General features: G+C 48.5%; 1 protein-coding gene across 1 annotated transcript in view; it reads right to left on the bottom strand.

The window, feature by feature from the left end:
- Positions 1-1,847: 1,847 nt before the first annotated feature.
- ano3 (anoctamin 3) overlaps positions 1,848-12,457 on the bottom strand; it is a gene marked incomplete at both ends in the record, with an annotated part of 36,585 nt that continues 25,975 nt past the window's right edge. The window contains 17 exons of the mRNA XM_079743489.1: positions 1,848-2,030; positions 2,463-2,658; positions 3,250-3,397; positions 4,044-4,196; positions 4,413-4,567; positions 5,640-5,737; positions 6,080-6,137; positions 6,552-6,663; positions 6,767-6,803; positions 7,315-7,479; positions 7,896-8,036; positions 8,178-8,260; positions 10,057-10,117; positions 10,356-10,449; positions 10,653-10,787; positions 11,187-11,308; positions 11,410-11,465. Coding sequence (XP_079599615.1) covers positions 1,848-2,030; positions 2,463-2,658; positions 3,250-3,397; positions 4,044-4,196; positions 4,413-4,567; positions 5,640-5,737; positions 6,080-6,137; positions 6,552-6,663; positions 6,767-6,803; positions 7,315-7,479; positions 7,896-8,036; positions 8,178-8,260; positions 10,057-10,117; positions 10,356-10,449; positions 10,653-10,787; positions 11,187-11,308; positions 11,410-11,465 — 1,997 coding nt within the window. The remainder of the gene's footprint in view (positions 2,031-2,462; positions 2,659-3,249; positions 3,398-4,043; positions 4,197-4,412; positions 4,568-5,639; positions 5,738-6,079; positions 6,138-6,551; positions 6,664-6,766; positions 6,804-7,314; positions 7,480-7,895; positions 8,037-8,177; positions 8,261-10,056; positions 10,118-10,355; positions 10,450-10,652; positions 10,788-11,186; positions 11,309-11,409; positions 11,466-12,457) is intronic.

Raw genomic sequence — 12,457 nt, 5'->3', positions numbered from 1 at the left:
TTTACATTTCCTGAGTGTTCCTTGGGCCCAACATGCTGACATAACAATAATAATTCAGAGCATTCCCGTGCGTATTAAACAGATTACTGTCCAAATGAAGCCATTGTCCTCGCAGGACACTGCCATTCGCTCGCCATCATCAAATAAAATAGCATGAAAGGGATTAGCTGTGAATTACTCAATGTTATCTTACAATCTGCAAAGAGAGGGTCTTGCCGACCACAGGTATGTCTGATCCCTTGACTTCCAACCACATTCGCTGGGCGGGGGATGCAGTGAAGGAAATGAAGAACAGATTCTGAGCTCGGAAACAGAGGAGCCATGAATGGCTGCCTTGAATGTTAAAGATCCCGTTGTTTATCCCAAAGGGACGAGACTATGCCTCTTACGGCCGCCAGCTGAGACACAGCGGCAGCAGTGGAGCACTGCTAGTACTGGACTAGTGTGGAGAACGGCTTGTGTTGTTACATGTCACACCGTTCCTGGCCACAGCCGTATGAGGCGGGAGGGAGTGGAACTGGGGGGTTATTGCACTTGAGAAAAAGCACAAACAGGCACACGTGACGCTGCTGACACAGGGTTGCAGTGTGCGACACCTTAGGCACAATCAAACCATCACATTGAGTTACACCCGTCCCCCTGCACCGGAGAGGTCAGGCGCAAAAGAAGAAGTAGGCTTCAGGTAGGCCTGAGTCTAAGAAACAGCTCACACTGAGTACAAACCAGGCATCAAGACAGGCGGGGAGGGAGTGTTGGTCTATCAAAAGACGACAGAAAGAAACAGATATTCCCATGCGCGTTATATGAGTGAGAAGGAAAGGTCTCTCTCGACAGTATGAGTGTTCACAACTTCAATGGTTATGGATGTTGTAGCCCCTCCCCCCACCAGCTGTAAATATGAATTGACTGATGCAAATATTGATCAGCATGCTTCAAGGGCAAAACTAACAAGTCACTTTGCATAACATTGTCCATTACGTTACACGTCACCAGAATCACTTTTTTTCCCCACAGAAAATATTGAAAACAAGTTCACTAAGTGCCACGGTAGCTCAGGTGGGGGTCCGTGGGGGGGTCCACAGGGACGGACACAGCCATGCGTTGGTGGGCCGGGGGTGAGCACAGTGCCGCTGCAAAGCAGGAAGCTGCGGTGGCCCCATGATAAGGGGGGTGGTCCGGAGGTGAAGAGGGGGGGCGCCCTGGAGCCCTTCATCTGCATAGTAAACATAACAACCTCCATACCCAAGGGAGTCCATCTCTGTCCAGCCCAGGGCCCAGGACAATCTACCCAGGAGGAGGGGGGGAGGGTTGGCTGAGTGCCAAAGCAACACAAGCAAGTATGAACCAGAGCCGGAGAAGAGGGCACAGTGACCAGGGTGGGCCGGGGGTTGGGGGCCTTGGGGCCTGGGGCCCGGGGGTTGGGGGCCGGGGGCCGGGTCCAGACTCCTCAGGAGGAATGGCGGCTCGGTGTCTTTGGTGTGCAGAGCCAGCTGCATGGAGCCAAACTCTGGAAGCCAACACACTTCACTGAGCGGACAGGGTGGGACGGGCCTGTGGGCCTAGGGGCGGCGTCCTTCAGTGTGTCGGAGTGTGTGTGTACATGCATGTGAATGGTTGTGTGCACATATCTTTATGTATGCAAGTGTGTGTTTGTGTGTGTGCGTGTTAATGTGTGTGCACATATGTCTTTGTATACGCGTTTGTGTGTGTGTCTGCGTGCGTGCATGCGTTTGTGCATGTGTGCTTATGTAAGTTTACATGTGTGCATGTCCATGTTTGTGTGTGTGTATCAGAGTGCGTTGTGTGTATGTCATTATGTGTGTGAGTGTGTGCGCTTGTCTCTGGGTCTAAGGCCACTCGTGGTGGTAGCGCTTGCCGTTCTTCTTCTTCTCCTTCTGCAGGAGCGTGAGCTCGGCCTCGTACATCAGCTCCTGCATCAGGTACTTCTCCCTCCGCATGCGCTCACACAGGCCCTTGGGCATGTCTGGGATCAGGTACGCGATGAACGACTTGATGCCGTACACCAAGTGCTGAGGATGGACACGAATCAGCTCAGAGCACGTCCGCGGACACATGGAGAGCTCAACGGAGACATTAGCGCTAACACGACCATTCAGCTGCTGTGTGCTTATGCAACAAGTCGGATTAAAGATAATCAGGCCCTGAGAGCTAGACAATGCTCTCTGCGTCCTGGAAGGGAAATTGGGGTTTGTGGTCTATAATGAGATTTGTTTAAGATGTTGTTATTACCGTTGTATACTGCAACGGCTTTGTGATTAAGAGGAAGAGTAAAAAGACTAAATTCAATCCATAAAGTGTGCAGTCACTGGCGGGCCGTTACCCGGCAACAGGATGGATCTTAAATCTCAAAGAGGGAACTTTAACCGGCCTTAAGCAGCAGGCGATGGCGTTGTGCACACAGATAAACACACAGAGTTCAACCACAAAGCACTCTGACCGACCTCGAAGACGATGATGAAGGCCAGGCGGGCCGCCAGCACGTGCCAGAACTGCAGGGTGAAGTCGTAGGGTGCGGGGCTCCAGGGGGGGGCCCGGTAGTCCCGGTAGCGGCAGAAGCGGGTCTGCCCCTGGCTGACGTTGTGAGCCTCGCCCATGTCAAACACCGACAGGCTGCTGTTCATGTAGCCTCGCAAACACCTGGGGGTGGGGGTGGGGGTCACACGGAGGTGTCAGCTGACAGAGACACACTGCTTATCATGGTACTGCTGCTTACGCTCATGCTCCCTGCTTCTACATGTGTTAGCCTTGTAGCATCATTGATATCGTTAGCCTTATTGCCTAAAGTCATAATCAAAGGTTCATCTCGTATTTAGCGTCAATAAATGCCTCAGTCAAATCGATGACTTAGGCAGATAGTGATTATGGAATGTAAAAAGCATTCGCTTTTTACATGAGACACAATGAATCAGCACTGTCAGGAGAATAGAGTTAGGTAAGATCACAATTCGGCCGAATTATGACTAAGACAATTATGCTACGAGGCTAACGATAATGCTAATCCCAGAATGCTGAGCTTTATGCTCTGCTTATCATGTTGCTCGTACTTACGTTGTGACAATTTGAAACCCCTTACAAAGCCTGCTGCCGGTCATCATGCTGTGAAGAACACATTCTTGCATGTTGCTAGCCATGTTATGCTATGCTAATCCCACATGGCCCAAAGTCATGCCAAGCTGCGTCATATCATCGCTCATCACACGACTGTTAATGAAGCACAGGGGACAGTACTTCTCGTTGCGGTATCCCTTGTCCACGCAGGGCCCATATTTGAAGGCGTAGACAAAGCGGGGGATGTAGTCCGAGGTGATGGCGATGACGAAGGCGTTGGTGATGACCGCCAGCACCCCGATGCCCTCCAGGATCCCGTGCCAGATACCTGGAGACGGAGACCACAGGTCAGGGTCTGTATCACAGGTCTGGATATCACATTTATACAATGCTTTTTCGACTTTTCCCTTTGCTCTAGACTTTTATATGACTTATGTACACAAACACACGTCTGCTAAACTCAGAGTCAGGGGGAGTAGTCGCGCCCACCGAGAACGCTCCTCAAAGTGTGTGAAAGAGCTTGTTTGTGCTCAAACTTTACATCTGTAACAGTGAGACGTCAGACTTTGCAGTGGGCGGTGCTGAAGTGCAGAAGTTGCGCCTCCCGGCTACCCGCAATGTTTACAACTTCTCGGGCGTTCGACCAATCACAACCGACTGGGCTTCTCGGGAGGGGGGCCTTAAAGCGAAATTATATCAATCAGACCGTTTTTGAATAACGGGTATTTCTTACATACAGGCATGTAACCCTATTATAGTAGTGCCCCCAAATGCAATTATTAACCCTAAAAAAGCATGATATGGCATCTTTAACCGCCCTGGCACACCATCTCCATTCCTTCCTTCTTAAGAGGCCCTGGTCTGCTGCGCTGCTGTGAGCAGGTGTATCTCCGTCCCCTAACCCAAGAGAAGGGCAGCCCGGTGTGGAACAGGAGACAGGGCGAGGGACGTGGAGAACGTTAAGCACAGCTAACCGATGTCGGTGGCCCGGGCGGGCATGGGACGCCTCCACTGGGTCACGAACTTGTAGGCGTCCAGACGGATCTCGATGATGTTGTTGAGCAGTGCCAGCAGAGGGGCCAGCGGGAACGCTGCCACGAAGATAGTGGTGAAGCCGAACTGAAGCACTGGAGGGAGGGAGGGAGGGAGGGAGGGAGGGAGGGAGAGAGAGAGAGAGAGAGAGAGAGAGAGAGAGAGAGAGAGAGAGAGGATGGAGGGAGAGAGAGAAACAGAGTGACAAGATGTACTATATTGATCCCTGATGGGAGATGTTCCTATCATAGTAACAGTATTAATATCCCAAACAGTTTGATGACCAGCATTATGGTTAACCAGTGCTTTACCCATCTCCAGATACTCGTCCACCAGTCCGTGGGCGTTCATGGGCTGCAGGTTCCAGTCCTTGTCCCACTGCGGGAGCGCTGCCGTGGTCTCTGCGTTCGGGCCCCCCCCTCCTCCCTGCTTCATCTTCCTGCGTGACCACCAGTTCTGCAGCAGACTGCACGCAACAACAGGGAGAAGAGAGCCAACATAAGGCTTTATTATGACAATGCAGCACTGAGCACTGCAGATACCTCCACATGCCCACCGCCACCTCAATCAGCACCACCTCGACATGCCCACCACCACGACCTCCATCACCACCACCACCTCCATCACTACCACCACCACCATCACCACCACCATCACCACCACCTCCATCACCATCTCCATCCCTTCCACCACCTCCTTCATCACCACCAACTCCACATGCCCACCACCAGGACCTCCACCACCACCACCTCCATCACCACCATCACCTCCATCACTACCACCACCTCCATCCCTATCTCCATCCCCACCACCTCCACCACCTCCCAGGCCCACCACCAGACGTCCATCACCACCACCTCCATCACTATCTCCATCCCCACCACCTCCATCACCACCACCATCACTATCTCCATCCCCACCACCTCCATCACCACCACCACCACCTCCATCACTATCTCCATCCCCACCACCTCCATCACCACCACCACCACCTCCATCACCTCCACAGGCCCACCACCAGACGTCCATCACCACCACCTCCATCACTACCACCACCTCCATCACCACCACCACCTCCATCACCACCACCACCTCCATCACCACCACCTCCACCACCTCCACAGGCCCACCTCCAGACGTCCATCACCACCACCTCCCCCTCAATCACCACTTCTACCAACAACACCTCCAGTAAGCCACCAACACCACCTCCATCACCACCACTACCTCCTCCTCCACCACCCCAACCATCACCAGTGTCACAAAAACTACCACCTTAACCACCACCACCACCACCACATCACCACCGCCTTCACCATCGACCCCTCACTACCCATAATACCACCATCACACCACCACCTCAACCACACATCTACCGCCACCACCATCCCTGCCTCCATACCCCCCCCCCATGCTGTAGCATCTCCCTTATAACAGGAGCTGAAGCGTTCTTTGCACATCTTAAAGTGCTGGTCACTGAGGTGACGAGACATGGCTCAGCAGCAGGGGGGGGGTTTGTGTCCGTTCCTCTGACTCACGGATAACCCAGCTCCATGAAGTTGTTCCAGATCTGTTTGAAGAACATGATGACGCCCATCTGGAGGCATAGATCAATCAGACAGCCGCTTGGATGACACTGTGGGGATTAAGACAGGATGAATCATTTTGTCATGATTAGCATGAACACATGCAGAATGACAATCAAGCATGGACACTCAAATCCAGGGTATTTTTTATTGCTATTATTGAAATCCTATTATTTATAAAAAACAGACTTATATTTCACACATATTTATTAATATAAATACTCAATTTAACATTTAATAACCATGAAAGACATTTTGAATGAGTTAATTACTCTAATACTCCTTGTTCTCATTGTATCATTGGTGAATGGCTGAGCTAATGTAGCCACTCTCCTCAGTTTAAGTGTTTAAGCGTTTAAGTGTGGTTTAAGTGTGTTGCCAGCAGCACTCACCTCTTCCAGCCTCCACCTGTTGAACAGCTTGTTGTATTTCCCGGGCCGGCCTGCAAACCTGGATGAGGGGACGGACAAACAGACAACTGACGGGCTCATCTCTCACAGAGGGACATATACAGAGGAGGAAGGGGTTCCAGTGAGTATCAGAGAGACGCTGGTCCCTTCCTCAGGGTGATGAGGACACTCCAGTGGTCTTTGTTGAGATAAAACCTATTTATTGTGCCATTCCACCTTTTTTAATGTATCAGTGACGAATACTTTCAGGATTATATACGCTTTGAGAATTTATAAAAAAACAATCAAATCTGAACCTAACGCGTAGACGTCTTTGTTGAAATAAAACTTTTATATTATTATTCTATATTTTCCACTTTTTCCCCCAGATCAGAAGGCTCCAGTGGATGTTTTGCGTGCAGACAACGGCGGGGTCTGGAGGGGGAAAGCGGGGGGGGGGACACACCACACACACCTCCCGAGGAAGAAGGCGATGTAGAACGTCGAGCTGTTCAGGTTGACGAACTGGAACAGGAACATCTTGAGGGCGAAGCTGTTTTCCCACTCGGACTCTGTGCGCGGGTGTTCTGTGGAGCCAGACGAATGCCGGTGAATGATTGAAGAGCGCACACAGCAGCTAGGAGGCCGCGATAGGACAACCGGTCATATGGTACAGTGGGCCACACTCACCTAGGTTGGTGAGCAGGTAAGCCACCTTTTCATACACCTGAGGAGGGAGATAAAGATGGGGAGGGGGGGACAGGAAGAGATGGCCCGATTAGATTACAAACAGAGAGTTGAGATAAGCCTGGTGTGTTTATGGCACGATTACAACATGGCTGGGCTCCACCACCATTAACACACGCTTCAATGGCGACTGGGGAAAGAGTGGGAGTGAATGTATCTATATGTAATTTAGTTGTACATGATGTGTATGTGTGTGTGTTTGTCTGTGTGTGTGTGTGTGTGTGTGTGTGTGTTCGTGCGTGCGTGTGTGTGTGTGTGAGTACAACGATAGTTGGCAAAGACAACATACATTTCCAATGAAGCTATGAAAAAAACAAAGTTGATCATTATAAAAGTGTCACGATTTCCATCAGCAGATTAATCTTTTATCGTCCTCCATTAATCTTATAGGATCGAGGCTTTGAAAACAAGGCTTCATTCAGTTCTCTCAATAACAGACGAGCACCGGGGAGCAGGGGCGGTGCTGGGGGAGGTGTCTGGACAACACCCACCACGTTGAGAGACATGATGATCACAAAGTTGATGCAGACCCCAGTGCCAGAGGTGGCAAACTGCCAGTTCTTCTTCACAAACTCCCAGTCAAAGGAGGCGAACTTCTCCATGGCGATGAGCCGGAACACCACCACGGCAAACACCGCCGTCAACACCAGGGAGATCTGGAGGAGGAGAGCAATGTCATTTAAATAAAGGAATCCAGGGAAGAATGAAGTATATTAGTGGTTGAAAAATAATGTTTTATTAAAATCCTCATGGGGACTAGAATATTCTTTGGACCCATATTGATGTTGGTACCTTTAAAGAAAAATCTTCTTTTTTTTCATATCACAAATGCAATGGTTCCATATGTGAGCCTTAAATTCTTGGAAACCTATTAAATATTATCAATAGCAGATAGGGGCAACAGCTAAACAAAAATAGCATTCAATAAAGCATCTTTACTATCTGCATCAGCTTAATCATAATCGCAGTAATACAGACGTCCACCAGGGGGCGGTGTTGAACCACTCTGGGTGTTCGCCACTGAGGGACACTGTGGTGAGGATCACGAGTCACGACCGTGCTGGGGGCTCACCATGAAGAAGATCCCAGATACAGACACCATGAGCCGGCTGAGTTTGTCCGTGAGGGGCTGGAAGGGCTCGGGTTTGCCAGAGATGGGGTTCACTCTCTCCACCCTGGAGTACTTTGCCTCAAACTGTGGCCTCAGCTCATCCTGGTGCACAGCAGACATGCCATCGGCGGCAATTGAGTGGCACATATCGCTCTCGGGCTGACGGACAAACAGCCTTGCTTTACTGGACATGGGCTCACAGGGACCTCGTCGCCATCAGGGTGAAAAGCAGCGCCCACTTACCTCCTCCTCCTCCCAGTCAATCAGATCCCAGTCGTATGTGAGCTCCGCCCTCCTCCTCTTCCAGAACTCTAGGAAGACTGTAGCTGTGATTGGGGGGGTGGATGAATATGATATTATTAATCAGTTCAATCCTATGAACACATCAGTGCTGCTTCACCCCACAGCAATATCATTCTTAACGTCCACTCAAAGTGTCCAAGCTAACGATTAATTCAGAGCAACTGGTTATGGGTCTTGTTGGGGCCCGCGGGTCATAAAGGGCTGATAGGGTTTGTGTTTATGGATCTGCTTCATACTGAATGAAGTATTCTATGCTCTGTGTTGAAGTCTGAGGACACTCACACTGCTCAGCCGTGGTTTTTATGAGTGCATTGCTCCTTTGGTTCCCCTTTGACCAGTGCAATACAGAAATAGGGAGGATCCTTTGGGTGCCCATGCATTATTTTCTACTCCCCCACAAATTCTGTATTTCTACAGTTTGATGAGACCTGGGAGGGAGTGACGAAAGAGGCTGGCAAGCCCCATCTGACAACTCTCTGAGAGGTAGAAATAACTTTACTTCTTTCTTATTATGTTTGACTGCTGAGTTACTTTTCAAAGTAACTCAAAGTAAAACATTTCAAAGCTGTCTTCGAAATGGTTAGAAAAACGTCGGCGCCGACAAATGTGGACCAAGTAACACTTGGAAGACGGCGTGGTTAAATATAGCCTGACCCGCTTTCTGTGGAAAACAGGGAGTAAGACAGACTGAAATGTGAGAGGAGAGAAAGGAAGTATGAGACAGAGAGGGAGAGATGGATAAATAATGAGAAAGAGCGAGAGACTTAGAAACAGGGAGGGAGAGCGAGATAAGGACGGAGACAAAGGCCGAGCAAAAGGAAGAATAAGAAATGAAGAGTGAGAGGAACAGCGATACAAAAAAAGAGAAACAGAGAGATGGATATGGAGAGCCAGAGAGAGACCAACACGAGGTTTAAAGGATCTTTAAGATGTTTTGTTAAGTCCCCTGAGCTGAACAACGCTCAGCATCCCCGTCTCATGTTCCCGTTACAGAGTACATCGCCTGCTGCAGACATTTGGCCCACCGCACTCCTCGGCCCAAGGACAGCCCTCGATGCTGGACGTCCCGTGGTATTACCCCAGCGGAGGTGGACAGGGCGTCGTTTGGGCTCGTACTGTCCAACCCCGGAGCAGGAGAGGTCAACTCTGCCCTTTATCATGAACTGGTTGTGCCTTTAACACCTCATAACTCACAGGAGGTATGAACGCTGGGAGACTTCTGCAGCACCCATGTGTTGGAGCTAGATTGGGGGCGGGGAGGTCCTAGCTGGGGGAGTGACGGGTAATTACACCAGGACCGTGGACTGCATTTAAAGGAGTCCATTATAATGTAACACAGACAAATGTATGTGCTCATAGGTGATTTGGTTCACATTGCAAAGTGACAACCTGGTCACCTGCAGCAGGGAGGGATTTAGTTGTCCTGCTCAAGGGCACAGAAAAAAAAAAAAATTGTCAGGCGGGGGGGGGGGGAAGCACCTCACTGGATGGAACCAGCAGTTAACAAAGGAGGAAATGTGGATCTTTGGTCTGGTCCCGGCGTCCTACAGACATCTACCTAGCGGGTTGTACCACTGGAACTGAGGAACGTATCACTGTGATTTGTACATTATGGAGATTTCTAAGTGAAGAGGAATCAAAGTATGGGAGTGATGAGCAGAGAGCGGCTTAGAGTTGCTATAAATAGGAAATGGAGTTAAAGTTTGATGATTTGGAGCCTGACAAACAGATTAAAAAAGCCTCTCTTTAAAGTATAACATTGCGATAAGGAACACTGAACAGAGTGAAAAAAACAAAAGGAGAGACAGCCGCAACCTACCCCATATAGCCATGAAGATGGCAAAAAACACAGTGCCCCCATTGTCAAACAGATGGGTCACCTAGGAAACAACAGACAGACAGAGAGCTCTCAGAACCATGTCACATAGAGCAGTGTCACCGAGGAAACAACCACATACACATGTAAGTGGTTGTTTCCTCCTCTAGGATAATTAGTCTGGGCAGCTTTAACCAATGACTTTGGAATTGATGCATGGATTAATGAAGGACATTGAGACAATACACTGTGATTTAATTGGCTGTGTTGCGGTTGGGGTCGGGTATCAGAACAACACTGACCTTTGCGTACACACAACTGTCGCTGAGTGTCCAGGGTTCGCACTCCTCACACATGGGACACATGATGGTGGTGTTGGCATCGCAGATCTCTTTGCTGACGATACAACAATGCACTGATCAAAATCACATTGAATAAGATATATTAAATATTAGGTGATTTAATTAAACTGAAGAGAATAATTGAGACATGGAAATCATTTAAAAAAAGTCATAAATATATATATATTTTGTATATATACATATCTAAAATAAATTACAAATAAAATGAAACATGTAAAAGAAGAAGCAGTACTGTACCTGACTTGGCTGGAGTCCATGGTGAACAGGCCATAGAGGAACACAAACAGGCCCACCAGAGCAGCAGGGATCAGCATGCCCGTGTACCAGCCCAGCCAGGCGAAGTACAGACCGATCTTCTCCCCAAAGTACCGCCTGGCAGGAAGTGATGTCACAGAATCATGGCATCATCACACATCATTGCCATAACTTTGAGTTAAAAGCTATTAAACCTGGCAATGATCTTAAAGACAGACTGTATGCTATTGGGCAGCGAAAGTAAAATATTATAAAACAATGAATAAATGTTTATATGTGGTTCAAAAAGCAATAATTTCCCCATAAATGGTAATCTTTAATTGCAGGCGAGTTACAGGCTACACATTAAGCATTTTATTTGGTAGAAACTAAAATAAATGTGCATCCACATTGCAATCTGGATACACTCTATGCTCACTATACATTTATAGATTGATTTTGTATTTTAATAAAAATGTCCAGCCTCTGTCAACAGAAAGCGACCCTTCATGAGTGAGGAGAGGGTCAGAGCCGTACCTGATGAGGTCCAGGGGCTGGTACTTGTACCAGATGCCCCAGCGAGCCCACCTCTCATACAGGAGGTGTCTGTGGTTCTGGGCCCCATGGGTCTTTATGGGGTGCCTGCTCTTGTACCCGCCCTGAAAGGGTAGACCGCCACAGAGAAACATCAGTGAGAACCTCCGTGGGAAAGGGTCCCCCATGGACGACATCAGCTCGTCAACACCTGTGGGTCTCTCACCTCGTGGGGAGGGAAGGCGGCCTCGTATGTGCCGTTGCCCAGCAACCGATTGATACCTAAAAAACAGAAAGGATGAATCTTCTGTTGGCCTACTGCAATACTAGAATAAAAGTAAGTTTGACGATGATATTGAGATTGGTTTATTAGCATCTATGAGCTAGTCTTCTAAGAGCTATCATGACAGAAATGTTGAGTAAATGTATAACAATATTTTACAATTTGTAACTGAAAATCATTTCTGAGAGTGCAAATTATTTAAGGCAGCCTCATTAGTTAATCATTGCTATATCCTTTTTGCGCTTATTGGGAATCTAAGCATTGTAGATAATTATTGTAATTCTTATCTATCTAATTAATCACTTAATGTGGGGTTTTATGGATCCCACAATCATGCTGGGAAGCGTTGTCTTGTTTTATTACGCATAACTACAATCGAATGAAAAGCCTGATATCATATGCTGCTGGCATAGCTTGGTAATCAGACCCTAAAGTTTGTGGAGCGATATCAAATGAAGCAACAAACAGAACCAACAGGTGATCATGTGTGGGAAGGGGGGGGGGGGGGGTTACTCAAACAATCATCAAGCAAACACATAAACATACATTCAACTAAACATGGAAACACAATATTTATACTGAAGCTAAAGACAAAGCAGGACTTCCTGATGTGTGTGTATCTTTATCATACACTGTATGCCAATTGGTTTCTGGATAGTGAAGACCAACATCGCCTTCACTGACTAAAGACTGAGATACACTGACTGCTACAGAGATGGGGGGTAAAAGGTGAAGGCCTATTGGTCTCCTGGGGTCTCTTGCCAGTAGCACACACACATACGCACCTTCCCAGGAGCTCACAGACTGGGCATAGATCCGGTCATGGCGACCATAATAATTAAGTAGAGACAGACAACACAGAGGCGGAGCTGTTGAAAAATGGAGGACATGTAACTCGAAGAAAGGCTCGCAACACACATGCTAAACATGGATGGTTCTGGGGTGGCTGGATGACCTCTGGGAGAACAATAAGCTACACAGTCTGTTGTGT

Source organism: Pollachius pollachius (assembly GCF_949987615.1).
Source record: "Pollachius pollachius genome assembly, chromosome: 9".
NCBI classification, from domain to species: domain Eukaryota; kingdom Metazoa; phylum Chordata; class Actinopteri; order Gadiformes; family Gadidae; genus Pollachius; species Pollachius pollachius.
Note: the sequence above shows the minus strand (reverse complement) of the source record. Positions and strands in the feature narration are given on the sequence as shown.